Here is a 16,596-nt window from a genome sequence, read left to right on the forward strand (position 1 = left end):
CACGCCCTATGACAGTTGGGATAGGCTCCAGCCCACCGAACCCCCCGACCCTGAATTGGAGCAAAATGTATTCAGTTCATCAAAATCTGTTACCCAATATTTGCAACTGAAAGGCGATCACGTAACCTCTAAACTATCCTCTCAGGCAAATCATATATTCAATTTTGCAAAAACATCATTTAAAAAATTCCTTCACGCCAGATTGCCTCTTTTGCTCGTACCCATGCACACATATCCAGTACCTTCCATATCTCATTTTCACTGAGGGAGGTGAGGCGGTTGCTCTTCAGCACCTCCCTGAGGAGGCGGTAGGGGAGCTACAGGCCCTCGTCCTGCTGGTTCTGGCTCAGCTCAGAGAACTGCTCCATCAGGAAGTCCACCACGGTCTCCTCTATGGCAGGCAGGTGGAACAGGTCGGACACACGGTACAGTTCCAGGTAGTTCACGCTGCTCAGTTCCTGTCAGCACGAGAAATGTACCCAATAACAGCTGTGACCCCAAAAGTACACCACAGTGAGCAAAGCTGGAAAGTTTTTTAAAAATCTGTCATCCACAATTAAAAAAAAAAAAAAAAAAATCACACAATGCTATGCTTCTTTTTCTTTGATGGACTGCTTTGGATCAGACTGGTACATAATGTTCCCAAGGTGGTGCTGCATCAAAGTTGTACTCAAGGTCAAAAAATAATAATATATCCACTGACAAGATCCATCCACATCAATCAGCACCAAAATATGAAATAATGCTGAGAACAGGTGATGCAAACTGACACATCCACCAAACTGCTGAGCACAATAAAATCATAAATCATCCAGTACTGACGTGTGCATTTCCACGTGCAGAAGGAACAATATCATTCAGGCCATGTTTGATTACCCCGCCATCAGGCCACCAGCTTCAAACCCCAGCTTTAAAAGGAATGTAGTCTATCAACGTGAACCTGCACGTCATCTCGTCATTTCATTCCTTACAGTCTGCATGACATTGATTCTTAGGTATAAGTTGAACTCATCATAATTCTATCATTCAGTCATTCATTTTCTGTACCCGCTTACTCCAATCAAGGGTCACCGGGGGTCCATCATGATTTTTTTTTTCATTTTATCAGTATGTAAACACTATTAAAAAGGTGAGTGTCTCTCTTGTAAATGGACATAAACGTTCACACATATGCACATGTTAATATGACGTATTTTCAAATTTGAAAGATAATAAATATGTGATTGTCAAAACACTGAGAGGCAGGTGATACTTGTGGAATAAGACTGCCACCTAGTGGCAGTTAGTGCTTATAAACCTGCATTTCCAGATGAAATACCTTACAGATGATTCAAATAGTCTGGGAAAGTATTAAAATGTTATATATATATATATATATATATATATACACACAACAAAAATATAAACGCAACACTTTTGGTTTTGCTCCCATTTTGTATGAGATGAACTCAAAGATCTAAAACTTTTTCAACATACACAATATCACCATTTCCCTCAAATATTGTTCACAAACCAGTCTAAATCTGTGATAGTGAGCACTTCTCCTTTGCTGAGATAATCCATCCCACCTCACAGGTGTGCCTTAGACTGCCCACAATAAAAGGCCACTCTGAAAGGTGCAGTTTTGTTTTATTGGGGGGGATACCAGTCAGTATCTGGTGTGACCACCATTTGCCTCATGCAGTGCAACACATCTCCTTCGCATAGAGTTGATCAGGTTGTCAATTGTGGCCTGTGGAATGTTGGTCCACTCCTCTTCAATGGCTGTGCGAAGTTGCTGGATATTAGCAGGAAATGGTACACGCTGTCGTATACGCCGGTCCAGAGCATCCCAAACATGCTCAATGGGTGATATGTCCAGTGAGTATGCTGGCCATGCAAGAACTGGGACATTTTCAGCTTCCAAGAATTGTGTACACATCCTTGCAACATGGGGCCGTGCATTATCCTGCTGCAACATGAGGTGATGTTCTTGGATGTATGGCACACCAATGGGCCTCAGGATCTCGTCACGGTATCTCTGTGCATTCAAAATGCCATCAATAAAATGCACCTGTGTTCTTCATCCATAACAGACGCCTGCCCATACCATGACCATAACCCCACCGCCACCATGGGCCACTCGATCCACAACATTGACATCAGAAAACGCTCACCCACACGACGCCACACACGCTGTCTGCCATCTGCCCTGAACAGTGTGAACCGGGATTCATCCGTGAAGAGAACACCTCTCCAACGTGCCAAACGCCAGTGAATATGATCATTTGCCCACTGAAGTCGGTTACGACGACGAACTGGAGTCAGGTCGAGACCTCGATGAGGACGACGAGCATGCAGATGAGCTTCGCTGAGACGGTTTCTGACAGTTTGTGCAGAAATTCTTTGGTTATGCAAACCGATTGTTTCAGCAGCTGTCCGAGTGGCTGGTCTCAGACAATCTTGGAGGTGAACATGCTGGATGTGGAGGTCCTGGGCTGGTATGGTTACACGTGGTCTGCGGTTGTGAGGCTGGTTGGATGTCCTGCCAAATTCTCTGAAATGCCTTTGGAGACAGCTTATGGTAGAGAAATGAACATTCAATACACGAGCAACAGCTCTGGTTGACATTCCTGCTGTCAGCATGCCAACTGCATGCTCCGTCAAATCTTGCGACATCTGTGGCATTGTGCTGTGTGATAAAACTGCACCTTTCAGAGTGACCTTTTATTGTGGGCAGTCTAAGGCACACCTGTGCACTAATCATGGTGTCTAATCAGCATCTTGATATGGCACATCTGTGAGGTGGGATGGATTATCTCAGCAAAGGAGAAGTGCTCACTATCACAGATTTAGACTGGTTTGTGAACAATATTTGAGGGAAATGGTGATATTGTGTATGTGGAAAAAGTTTTAGATCTTATATATATATATATATATATATATATATATATACCCTTAATTGGAGTAAGCGGGCCGCCGGTCTGTTCTGTGTCAGCCAGATCCCATCAGATATCAGCAGCTAAGCAGTCCAGGACTGCTCTGATATTTTCGGTGGCTGCACCCAAACATTGGAACAGTTTGTCTTTACACATCAGAGCTGCTCCAACTCTAGAGACTTTTAAATCTGCTCTTAAAACTTACCTTTTTGCTTTGGCTTTTAATACAGAATAAGCTGTATGTGTCTGTTTTTACTTGTCTTTTGTTTATTTGGATTTTAATTGCCAAGTTTTTGTAATATTGTTAGTAATGTTTCGATATTGTTTTTTTTAACATGTGAAGCACTTTGGGCAGCTGCTGTTGTCGAAAATGTGCTATACAAATAATATTGACATTAACAGGACCTAGTCAGTACTTGGATGGGAGACCTCTTTGGAACACCAGCAGCTGTGTGTGTTTCTCCAGGTAAAACTGGAGTTGCGTCAGGAAGGGCATCCAGCGTAAAACTTGCGCCAAATACCAATGCAGGTCTGGTTGTATCCGCTGTGGCGACCCCGAACAAACAGGAGCAGCGGAATGGACAACAACAACAACTTAGGGTCCTGTCTCACTGGCATTTGGGAGGATTTGCGTATGGCTTGCGCACAAAATTGGTCCATATAAAGTGTTTTTATTACATCTGCTTTGCAGCTGATTTGCGGACAATCTGTGAATGCATAACAAACACGTCACATAAACCCAAAGTACTATATGTGGCAGAAAGTGACATACCTGCCAGTCAGTGCCGGTCCGGCTGTGTAGATCCACAAAGACGTAGCTGCTGCAATCCAGGACTTTTATTTAACACCAACGAAAGGAAGAGTTGCTGTTTAGCCACAACTCACTCAAAAAAAAAAAAAAAAAAAAAACACTCACACCCCGAGCGGCTTACCCCCTCCCGCTCCCCAAACTCATGAATAGTTAACCCTCGCATGACAACACTGTGATCAACTTGTCCAAGTCCAGCAAATGGTCCAGAGGCTGTATTGTTGGTGTGTATAGTGATGCTGAAAGGAGCGAGTGCGCTTCTTTTACGACCGCAATGCAGATGCCGTGCACACGCAACACATGCGCGATGCAGTCATAATACACCCGTAATCTCAATATGTTGGATCAGTTTCCTCACTACATGTGTTATATAACCGTGATTGTTCATCATATATTCGCTATATATTATTAATATATCCGTAATTCATACTGGGACATTTGTCATTTTTGGCCATTTTTGTTGCAGACGACAACGAACGCCCGCGATTTGTATACTCAATTCATGCACAATTAATCCTCTCCCCAGTGGGACAGGACCCTTAATTGGAGTAAGTGGGTATAGAAGATGCATAGATATATATGTGTGTGTATGTGTGGGGGGTGGGGGTGGGGGGTAACTAAGGAGTTTAGGGTACCATAAACAATAACTGCAACCCCAAATCAGAAAAAGGTAACACAGTATGGAAAAAGACAGAAAAACAAATGCAGATCTGTTTTGGCACTTCCCAGCCACCGTACAAAAAGCTTCCAGTGGATTGTTTGCTGTTCTGACGCTCTTCCGAACTTTACACGGTTGTATAGGTTTCTTTTATTTCTGTTTAGCACTCTTCTGGTTGTGAAATGTATCTACTCTGAATCTTAAACTATAGTCCTGTTGTGAATCTCTAGCGGTTAGCATTCATTAGCTTGGTTGACTCCCCCCCGCCGTTACTTTTATGAAGTGGATATTTTGCCGGATACAGCAAACATGCACCTAACACCATCTGACCGGATCTCCTCACTGATTGGCGAGTTCAAATGATGTCTAATTTTTCATCTTTTAATGCCGTTTTGGGTGCCATAAAGTTGGAGGGATTCTATGTCATTTTGGGTACCATAAAGTCATTTGAATCGTAACAGAAAATCACCTACTGGTGGAGGGATGCTAAAAGCAGCTCAAAAGCGTGGCATAGCCGTACCTGAAATTATTTCCACCGGCCGATTTGGGTGCCATAAAGTAATTTGAATTGGAACAGAAATTCACCAACTGGCAGAGGGATTCTATGCCGTTTTGGGTGCCATTGCTAAAAGCAGCTCAAAAAACGTGACATAGCCGTGCCCAAAATTATTTCCACCGACGTGCCCGAAATTATTTCCACCTGTGCTTTTTGCCACGCGGTGGAAATAATTTCAGGCATGGTGGAAATAATTTTTGCAGGCTTGGTAATTTTCTGTCGGGCAGGGATGATCAACAACTTATTTTTTTATTTGGCCTTAATTGGCCTCATTTTGTGTAGCTAACATGATAAAACATTCAAAATACCATGGTAAACACAAATAATCTCTTAGATTTGTGATTTCCAAAACCTGCAAATTCAAGAAAGAACAAAAACGAAAATACAGAAGTCCACGCTGGCACGTGTGTTTATCCTGTTTTTTCTCTGTGTCATGTCTGCAAAACCTTCGATCAGTCCACCCCTGAAGATAGGAACTGGTAAAATATGCCAATTTTCAAGAATGAAAATCACCAGTATCGAGTTACTATCATGAATGTGAAAAAAGGAGATCTTAAAGTCTGATTGACTTTAAGTTCCTGCCCGACCGCGGCCGTTCCATCCGTCATGAATAAATTTAGACGGCAAGCAAAACAGTGCAACCCACCGCCCCAAGGCGCTTTATATTGTAAGGCAAGGCCATACAATAATTACGTAAAAAACCCCAACGGTCAAAACGACCCCCTGTGAGCAAGCACTTGGCGACAGTGGGAAGGAAAAACTCCCTTTTAACAGGAAGAAACCTCCAGCAGAACCAGGCTCAGGGAGGGGCAGTCTTCTGCTGGGACTGGTTGGGGCTGAGGGAGAGAACCAGGAAAAAGACATGCTGTGGAGGGGAGCAGAGATCAATCACTAATGATTAAATGCAGAGTGGTGCATACAGAGCAAAAAGAGAAAGAAACACTCAGTGCATCATGGGAACCTCCCAGCAGTCTAAGTCTATAGCAGCATAACTAAAGGATGGTTCAGGGTCACCTGATCCAGCCCTAACTATAAGCTTTAGCAAAAAGAAAAGTTTTAAGCCTAATCTTAAAAGTAGAGAGGGTGTCTGTCTCCCTGATCTGAATTGGGAGCTGGTTCCACAGGAGAGGAGCCTGAAAGCTGAAGGCTCTGCCTCCCATTCTACTCTTACAAACCCTAGGAACTACAAGTAAGCCTGCAGTCTGAGAGCGAAGCGCTCTATTGGGGTGATATGGCACTATGAGGTCCCTAAGATAAGATGGGACCTGATTATTCAAAACCTTATAAGTAAGAAGAAGAATATTAAATTCTATTCTAGCATTAACAGGAAGCCAATGAAGAGAGGCCAATATGGGTGAAATATGCTCTCTCCTAGTCCCCGTCAGTACTCTAGCTGCAGCATTTTGAATTAAATGAAGGCTTTTCAGGGAACTTTTAGGACAACCTGATAATAATAATAATCAGCGAGGAGATCCATCATTTGAACTAGCCAATCAGTGAGGAGATCCCGTCAAATTGCGTTAAGTGTGTGTTTGCCGTATCCGGTAAAATATCCACTGCCTTACTTTTATCACTGTTTTTTTTTAACCTGTTTAATACGTCTGTTAGTTTTTCAGTGTAACTGCTGTGAATTTTAGGTCATTATTTTACTCCTGTGTAAATCTTAGGAGTGGTGAGCATTTTCGCTAGCGGTTAGCTTGCGTTAGCTAGTTCGACACCCCCCGTTTCTTGAATACATCTGTTAGTTTTTTAGTGTAACTGTTGTGAATTTTAGCCTAGTACTTTACTCTTATGTAAATCTTAGGAGTGGTTTACTCTTAGGAGGGTTTTTTTTTACTTTTCCTCAAGTCTAATACACTGGAAAAAGTAGCAGACGTAACTGCTGTGAATTTTAACTCATTTATTTACTTCTGTGTGAATCCTGTGTGAGCCTTAGGAGTGCTTAGCTAGGCCATGGAGCAGGTGATTAGAGACCCTGCAAGGCTTATGACAAATGTGGAAGTACAATACATTAGCTTAGCGGGGAAATTAGTGTAGAAAACCCACTATGGTAATAGTGCAGTTTATCTGCCAGGGAGGGAAATTCAACAAGTTGAGACTGTGGCCTGCTTCCATAGACGTGTCCGTAAAAAAAAAAAAAAAAAAATCATAGAGGGATATGCTTTGCACACTTAATACCCGTTACAACATTGGATCATGTTGAAATTGAAGATGGCCCAGTGGTTGTTCCAGCAATATCAAAGATTTCGTGTCTGCTTCCTACAACTCACGTGGAATGTCTCAAACCTAAACCTACTTCCAGGCATCTTATATATGCTCCTCTGGAACCACCGTAAATCCAAACAGTCCAACTGTCAACCTCACTGAGGTCCTTAGTCTGGGTCTCATTAACATAAGATCACTGTCCTCAAAATCATTCTTGGTTAATGATCTAATTATTGATCATCACTTAGTTATCAATCAATCAATCAATTTTATTTATATAGCGCCAAATCACAACAAAAAGTTGCCCCAAGGCACTTTATATTGTAAGGCAAGGCCATACAATAATTACGTAAAAACCCCAGCGGTCAAAACGACCCCCTGTGAGCAAGCACTTGGCGACAGTGGGAAGGAAAAACTCCCTTTTAACAGGAAGAAACCTCCAGCAGAACCAGGCTCAGGGAGGGGCAGTCTTCTGCTGGGACTGGTTGGGGCTGAGGGAGAGAACCAGGAAAAAGACATGCTGTGGAGGGGAGCAGAGATCAATCACTAATGATTAAATGCAGAGTGGTGCATACAGAGCAAAAAGAGAAAGAAACACTCAGTGCATCATGGGAACCCCCCAGCAGTCTAAGTCTATAGCAGCATAACTAAGGGATGGTTCAGGGTCACCTGATCCAGCCCTAACTATAAGCTTTAGCAAAAAGGAAAGTTTTAAGCCTAATCTTAAAAGTAGAGTAGATATGATTGGGTTATGTGAAACCTGGCTTAAACCTACAGCTGTCCTGTTCCTGTGAAGGCTCTCAGGTTAGTGTCTTTAAGGTGGAGATGAACTGCAGACTGAGGTCCACTGGTGCCCTCTCTGTGGTGCTGGTATTGAGGACAAGGAAGTTAAAATCTTAGCCAGAGAGAAGAAATGGTTTGAGAGGGGGGTGAAGAAGGCATTGTATGTGAAACAGTTGAAACCCAGTCTTAACCGGGGAGGGGGTCTGAGACACGCTTTGTCCCCTGTTTACAATGGGGTACTCAGGTCAAAGTAGTTTCAGTCTTTTGTTCATGGTAATGAGTCATCAGGAGAGGCGTCAGTCCCATCGTTAGGAGGGACAGCTACCCTGTCATTAGGAGGGTGCAAACTAGAACACAATAGGTGCTAATTAAAGCAATTGTTTAGTTACTAGCCAATAGCAGTCTGCCTCTTGGTAGGAAGGGTCTGGTTAGGTTTAAAACTCCAGCTTTTGTGGCTCCTGTTTGTTCTTCTCTACAAGGGTCAAGACAGAAGTCAGACTATCAGAGCAAGAATTTTAGCTGAGGAAGCTTCTGCGATTTGAAGCGAAACGTCCTGGCGTCAAGCAACCCAGTCCAGCCGAAGATTCAAGCGTCTCCACTACAGCTGTCCTCCCCTTAAATGAGGCCTGCCCACCAGCATATACATTTAGTCTCATCCCTCGTAATGCGAGGCAAGGTGGGGGTGTTGCTCTTATTTATAAATCTAGGTTTAGCTTATTATCCGCTAGCTTAGCGTAGCTACTAGCTCTTAGCCGTTTTAGCATGGCGGCTTCTCCTGTCTCTCCCGTACTTTTCTGCTCTGGGTGTGAAATGTTTAGTTATTCCTCGGCCTCTTTTAGCAGTAACGGTACTTGTAATAAGTGCAGCTTATTCGTAACTTTGGAGGCCAGGCTGGGCGAATTGGAGGCTCGGCTCCGCACCGTGGAAAATTCTACAGCTAGCCAGGCCCCTGTAGTCGGTGCGGACCAAGGTAGCTTAGCCGCCGTTAGTTCCCCCCTGGCAGACCCCGTGCAGTCGGGAAGGCAGGCTGACTGGGTGACTGTGAGGAGGAAGCGTAGCCCTAAACAGAAGCCCCGTGTACACCGTCAACCCGTTCACATCTCTAACCGTTTTTCCCCACTCGACGATACACTCGCCGAGGATCAAACTCTGGTTATTGGCGACTCTGTTTTGAGAAATGTGAAGTTAGCGACACCAGCAACCATTGTCAATTGTCTTCCGGGGGCCAGAGCAGGCGACATCGAAGGACATTTGAAATTGCTGGCTAAGGCTAAGCGTAAATTTGGTAAGATTGTAATTCACGTCGGCAGTAATGACACTCGGTTACGTCAATCGGAGGTCACTAAAATTAACATTGAATCGGTGTGTAACTTTGCAAAAACAATGTCGGACTCTGTTGTTTTCTCTGGGCCCCTCCCCAATCAGACCAGGAGTGACATGTTTAGCCGCATGTTCTCCTTGAATTGCTGGCTGTCTGAGTGGTGTCCAAAAAATGAGGTGGGCTTCATTGATAATTGGCAAAGCTTCTGGGGAAAACCTGGTCTTGTTAGGAGAGACGGCATCCATCCCACTTTAGAGGGAGCAGCTCTCATTTCTAGAAATCTGGCCAATTTTTTGGGATCCTCCAAACTGTGACTGTCTAGCGTTGGGACCAGGAGGCAGAGCTGTGGTCTTATACACCTCTCTGCAGCTTCTCTCCCCCTGCCATCCCCCTATTACCCCATCCCCGTAGAGACGGTGCCTGCTCCCAGACCACCAATAACTAGCAAAAATCTATTTAAGCATAAAAATTCAAAAAGAAAAAATAATATAGCACCTTCAATTGCACCACAGACTAAAACAGTTAAATGTGGTCTATTAAACATTAGGTCTCTTTCTTCTAAGTCCCTGTTGGTAAATGATATAATAATTGATCAACGTATTGATTTATTCTGCCTAACAGAAACTTGGTTACAGCAGGATGAATATGTTAGTTTAAATGAGTCAACACCCCCGAGTCACACTAACTGTCAGAATGCTCGTAGCACGGGCCGGGGCGGAGGATTAGCAGCAATCTTCCATTCCAGCTTATTAATTAATCAAAAACCTAGACAGAGCTTTAATTCATTTGAAAGCTTGTCTCTTAGTCTTGTCCATCCAAATTGGAAGTCCCACAAACCAGTTTTATTTATTATCTATCGTCCACCTGGTCGTTACTGTGAGTTTCTCTGTGAATTTTCAGACCTTTTGTCTGACTTAGTGCTTAGCTCAGATAAGATAATTATAGTGGGCGATTTTAACATCCACACAGATGCTGAGAATGACAGCCTCAACACTGCATTTAATCTATTATTAGACTCTATCGGCTTTGCTCAAAAAGTAAATGAGTCCACCCACCACTTTAATCATATTTTAGATCTTGTTCTGACTTATGGTATGGAAATAGAAGACTTAACAGTATTCCCTGAAAACTCCCTTTTGTCTGATCATTTTTTAATAACATTTACATTTACCCTGATGGACTACCCTGCAGTGGGGAATAAGTTTCATTACACTAGAAGTCTTTCAGAAAGCGCTGTAACTAGGTTTAAGGATATGATTCCTTCTTTATGTTCTCTAATGTCATATACCAACACAGAGCAGAGTAGCTACCTAAACTCTGTAAGGGAGTTAGAGTATCTTGTCAATAGTTTTACATCCTCATTGAAGACAACTTTGGATGCTGTAGCTCCTCTGAAAAAGAGAGCTTTAAATCAGAAGTGTCTGACTCCGTGGTATAACTCACAAACTCGTAGCTTAAAGCAGATAACCTGTAAGTTGGAGAGGAAATGGCGTCTCACTAATTTAGAAGATCTTCACTTAGCCTGGAAAAAGAGTTTGTTGCTCTATAAGAAAGCCCTTCGTGAAGCTAGGACATCTTTCTACTCATCACTAATTGAAGAAAATAAGAACAACCCCAGGTTTCTTTTCAGCACTGTAGCCAGGCTGACAAAGAGTCAGAGCTCTATTGAGCTGAGTATTCCATTAACTTTAACTAGTAATGACTTCATGACTTTCTTTGCTAACAAAATTTTGACTATTAGAGAAAAAATTACTCATAACCATCCCAAAGATGTATCGTTATCTTTGGCTGCTTTCAGTGATGCCGGTATTTGGTTAGACTCTTTCTCTCCGATTGTTCTGTCTGAGTTATTTTCATTAGTTACTTCATCCAAACCATCAACATGCTTATTAGACCCCATTCCTGCCAGGCTGCTCAAGGAAGTCCTACCATTATTTAATGCTTCAATCTTAAATATGATCAATCTATCTTTGTTAGTTGGTTATGTACCACAGGCCTTTAAGGTGGCAGTAATTAAACCATTACTTAAAAAGCCATCACTTGACCCAGCTATCTTAGCTAATTATAGGCCAATCTCCAACCTTCCTTTTCTCTCAAAGATTCTTGAGAGGGTAGTTGTAAAACAGCTAACTGATCACCTGCAGAGGAATGGTCTATTTGAAGAGTTTCAGTCAGGTTTTAGAATTCATCATAGTACAGAAACAGCATTAGTGAAGGTTACAAATGATCTTCTTATGGCTTCGGACAGTGGACTTATCTCTGTGCTTGTTCTGTTGGACCTCAGTGCTGCTTTTGATACTGTTGACCATAAAATTTTATTACAGAGATTAGAGCATGTCATAGGTATTAAAGGCATTGCGCTGCGGTGGTTTGAATCATATTTGTCTAATAGATTACAGTTTGTTCATGTAAATGGGGAATCTTCTTCACAGACTAAAGTTAATTATGGAGTTCCACAAGGTTCTGTGCTAGGACCAATTTTATTCACTTTATACATGCTTCCCTTGGGCAGTATTATTAGACGGTATTGCTTAAATTTTCATTGTTACGCAGATGATACCCAGCTTTATCTATCCATGAAGCCAGAGGATACGCACCAATTAGCTAAACTGCAGGATTGTCTTACAGACATAAAGACATGGATGACCTCTAATTTCCTGCTTTTAAACTCATAAAACTGAAGTTATTGTACTTGGCCCCACAAATCTTAGAAGCATGGTGTCTAACCAGATCGTTACTCTGGATGGCATTTCCCTGATCTCTAGTAATACTGTGAGAAATCTTGGAGTTATTTTTGATCAGGATATGTCATTCAAAGCGCATATTAAACAAATATGTAGGACTGCCTTTTTGCATTTACGCAATATCTCTAAAATCAGAAAGGTCTTGTCTCAGAGTGATGCTGAAAAACTAATTCATGCATTTATTTCCTCTAGGCTGGACTATTGTAATTCATTATTATCAGGTTGTCCTAAAAGTTCCCTAAAAAGCCTTCAGTTGGTTCAGAATGCTGCAGCTAGAGTACTGACGGGGACTAGCAGGAGAGAGCATATCTCACCCGTGTTGGCCTCCCTTCATTGGCTTCCTGTTAATGCTAGAATAGAATTTAAAATTCTTCTTCTTACTTATAAGGTTTTGAATAATCAGGTCCCATCTTATCTTAGGGACCTCGTAGTACCATATTACCCCATTAGAGCGCTTCGCTCTCAGACTGCGGGCTTACTTGTAGTTCCTAGGGTTTGTAAGAGTAGAATGGGAGGCAGAGCCTTCAGCTTTCAGGCTCCTCTCCTGTGGAACCAGCTCCCAATTCAGATCAGGGAGACAGATACCCTCTCTACTTTTAAGATTAGGCTTAAAACTTTCCTTTTCGCTAAGGCTTATAGTTAGGGCTGGATCGGGTGACCCTGGACCATCCCTTGGTTATGTTGCTTTAGACGTAGACTGTGTTTCATAATTATTGTATGGCCTTGCCTTGCAATGTGGAGCGCCTTGGGGCAACTGTTTGTTGTGATTTGGCGCTATACAAGAAAAAAGTTGATTGATTGATTAGCTGTTGGGGGTCACAAATATAACTCGTTTGAGCATCTGATTCTCTGCTTTGCTCAGGATATTACGCATTGCCAAAGTCAGAACAATAAAAATCAACTGTATTACTTTGCCACTGTATATAGGCCTCCTGGCCCATATTCTGAATTCTTAGATGAATTTGGTGTGTTCATCTCTAACTTGACAACTAGTGCAGATAACATGCTGATCATTGGTAACTTTAACGTTCATATAAATAAGCCTTCTGATCCCCTCTGTAAATCATTCATGGAAATTGTGGATACATTAGGATTTTGGCAATACATTCAAGACTCGACACAGATTAGTGGAAATACCCTGGATTTGGTTCTCACATGTGGTATTGCTGTCACATATTGACATCATGCCTCATATCAGCGGTCTTTGATCACTCACTTATTAAGTTTACAGTTTCGCTGCCATGTTTTGTGGAACAACAACCTTACATATCACTACGGTGATGCATCAACTCCTAAACTAAGATTGAACTCGAAGTTAGACTGCCTGATGTCTTAGCTTCACATTTGGCAAATACCCAATCAGTAGACAGTCTTGTGGATAGTTTAAACTCAGTGCACAAAACTACACTCGACATGATTGCGCCACCTTTGTTAAAACCACGCCCCCCCAAAACACTGTCACCTTGGTTTTACCTTTGTGACCTCAAGCATAAGGGTTGAGGTCTAGAACAGAAATGGCGTAGTACAATTTTAGGAGTATTTCATCTTGCGTGGCGTGATGATATCTTAGACTATAAGCATGCATTACTGGCTACAAAGTGGACCTATTACTCTGATTTGATCAACAAAAAAGCATAATTCAAAGTTCTTGTACGACACGGTGGCAACACTTATTCATGGACAACCACCTGTAGTTTGCTCTTTTACAGCACAAGATTTCCTGGATTACTTTGAGAAGAAAATAGAAGACATCAGGTTAAACATATCCCGGCATGCCTTAATCCAGCCACTACACTCTACTGAGGTATTACCTAGATTTACAGAATTTGATAGTATCTCTCTGGGCATGCTCACGAAACTCGTAACATCAACAAAAAGCACAACCTGCTTATTTGATCCTATACCAACAAAACTGTTTAAGGACCTGTGGCTCTCACTGCGGTATTGTATCACTTCCTGTTCCGGAGCACAGCTGTGTTTTTCTGTATCTGTTAGCTGTTTAATCTGCGCAGTTAGATTGATCTAGTTATCTAGATTACGATTTGTTTCCCAGTGTAATCTTTACGTGCCTTAACTAAAGCACTCCTTCTGCTGAATCACCTCTAAATTATTTACACATTATTCACTTTGCGTGTTTTTAGGAATCCGCTAGCTTAGCGTAGCTACTAGCTCTTAGCCGATTTAGCATGGCGGCTTCTCCTGTCTCTCCCGCACTTTTCTGCTCTGGGTGTGAAATGTTTAGTTATTCCTCGGCCTCCTTTAGCAGTAATGGTACTTGTAATAAGTGTAGCTTATTCGTAGCTTTGGAGGCCAGGCTGGGCGAATTGGAGACTCGGCTCCGCACCGTGGAAAATTCTACAGCTAGCCAGGCCCCTGTAGTCGGTGCGGACCAAGGTAGCTTAGCCGCCGTTAGTTTCCCTCTGGCAGATCCTGAGCAGCCGGGAAAGCAGGCTGACTGGGTGACTGTGAGGAGGAAGCGTAGCCCTAAACAGAAGCCCTGTGTACACCGCCAACCCGTTCACATTTCTAACCGTTTTTCCCCACTCGACGACACACCCGCCGAGGATCAAACTCTGGTTATTGGCGACTCTGTTTTGAGAAATGTGAAGTTAGCGACACCAGCAACCATAGTCAATTGTCTTCCGGGGGCCAGAGCAGGCGACATTGAAGGAAATTTGAAACTGCTGGTTAAGGCTAAGCGTAAATTTGGTAAGATTGTAATTCACGTCGGCAGTAATGACACCCGGTTACGCCAATCGGAGGTCACTAAAATTAACATTAAATCGGTGTGTAACTTTGCAAAAACAATGTCGGACTCTGTAGTTTTCTCTGGGCCCCTCCCCAATCAGACCGGGAGTGACATGTTTAGCCGCATGTTCTCCTTGAATTGCTGGCTGTCTGAGTGGTGTCCAAAAAATGAGGTGGGCTTCATAGATAATTGGCAAAGCTTCTGGGGAAAACCTGGTCTTGTTAGGATAGACGGCATCCATCCCACTTTGGATGGAGCAGCTCTCATTTCTAGAAATCTGGCTAATTTTCTTAAATCCTCCAAACCGTGACTATCCAGGGTTGGGACCAGGAAGCAGAGTTGTAGTCTTACACACCTCTCTGCAGCTTCTCTCCCCCTGCCATCCCCTCATTACCCCATCCCCGTAGAGACGGTGCCTGCTCCCAGACTACCAATAACCAGCAAAAATCTATTTAAGCATAAAAATTCAAAAAGAAAAAATAATATAGCACCTTCAACTGCACCACAGACTAAAACAGTTAAATGTGGTCTATTAAACATTAGGTCTCTCTCTTCTAAGTCCCTGTTGGTAAATGATATAATAATTGATCAACATATTGATTTATTCTGCCTAACAGAAACCTGGTTACAGCAGGATGAATATGTTAGTTTAAATGAGTCAACACCCCCGAGTCACACTAACTGTCAGAATGCTCGTAGCACGGGCCGGGGCGGTGGATTAGCAGCAATCTTCCATTCCAGCTTATTAATTAATCAAAAACCCAGACAGAGCTTTAATTCATTTGAAAGCTTGTCTCTTAGTCTTGTCCATCCAAATTGGAAGTCCCAAAAACCAGTTTTATTTGTTATTATCTATCGTCCACCTGGTCGTTACTGTGAGTTTCTCTGTGAATTTTCAGACCTTTTGTCTGACTTAGTGCTTAGCTCAGATAAGATAATTATAGTGGGCGATTTTAACATCCACACAGATGCTGAGAATGACAGCCTCAACACTGCATTTAATCTATTATTAGACTCTATTGGCTTTGCTCAAAAAGTAAATGAGTCCACCCACCACTTTAATCATATCTTAGATCTTGTTCTGACTTATGGTATGGAAATAGAAGACTTAACAGTATTCCCTGAAAACTCCCTTCTGTCTGATCATTTTTTAATAACATTTACATTTACTCTGATGGACTACCCAGCAGTAGGGAATAAGTTTCATTACACTAGAAGTCTTTCAGAAAGCGCTGTAACTAGGTTTAAGGATATGATTCCTTCTTTATGTTCTCTAATGCCATATAACAACACAGTGCAGAATAGCTACCTAAACTCTGTAAGGGAGATAGAGTATCTCGTCAATAGTTTTACATCCTCATTGAAGACAGCTTTGGATGCTGTAGCTCCTCTGAAAAAGAGCTTTAAATCAGAAGTGTCTGACTCCATGGTATAACTCTCAAACTCGTAGCTTAAAGCAGATAACCCGTAAGTTGGAGAGGAAATGGCGTCTCACTAATTTAGAAGATCTTCACTTAGCCTGGAAAAAGAGTCTGTTGCTCTATAAAAAAGCCCTCCGTAAAGCTAGGACATCTTTCTACTCATCACTAATTGAAGAAAATAAGAACAACCCCAGGTTTCTTTTCAGCACTGTAGCCAGGCTGACAAAGAGTCAGAGCTCTATTGAGCTGAGTATTCCATTAACTTTAACTAGTAATGAGTTCATGACTTTCTTTGCTAACAAAATTTTAACTATTAGAGAAAAAATTACTCATAACCATCCCAAAGACGTATCGTTATCTTTGGCTGCTTTCAGTGATGCCGGTATTTGGTTAGACTCTTTCTCTCCGATTGTTCTGTCTGAGTTATTTTCAT

The 16,596-nt window shown here is 42.3% G+C and overlaps 1 protein-coding gene across 1 annotated transcript in view; it reads right to left on the reverse strand.

Moving 5' to 3' along the window:
- klhl32 (kelch-like family member 32) overlaps positions 1 to 16,596 on the reverse strand; it is a 38,270-nt gene that overhangs the window by 18,768 nt on the left and 2,906 nt on the right. The window contains 2 exon segments of the mRNA XM_034173696.1: positions 243 to 461; positions 463 to 489. Coding sequence (XP_034029587.1) covers positions 243 to 461; positions 463 to 489 — 246 coding nt within the window.

This window comes from Thalassophryne amazonica, chromosome 7 (genome assembly GCF_902500255.1).
Source record: "Thalassophryne amazonica chromosome 7, fThaAma1.1, whole genome shotgun sequence".
NCBI lineage: Eukaryota > Metazoa > Chordata > Actinopteri > Batrachoidiformes > Batrachoididae > Thalassophryne > Thalassophryne amazonica.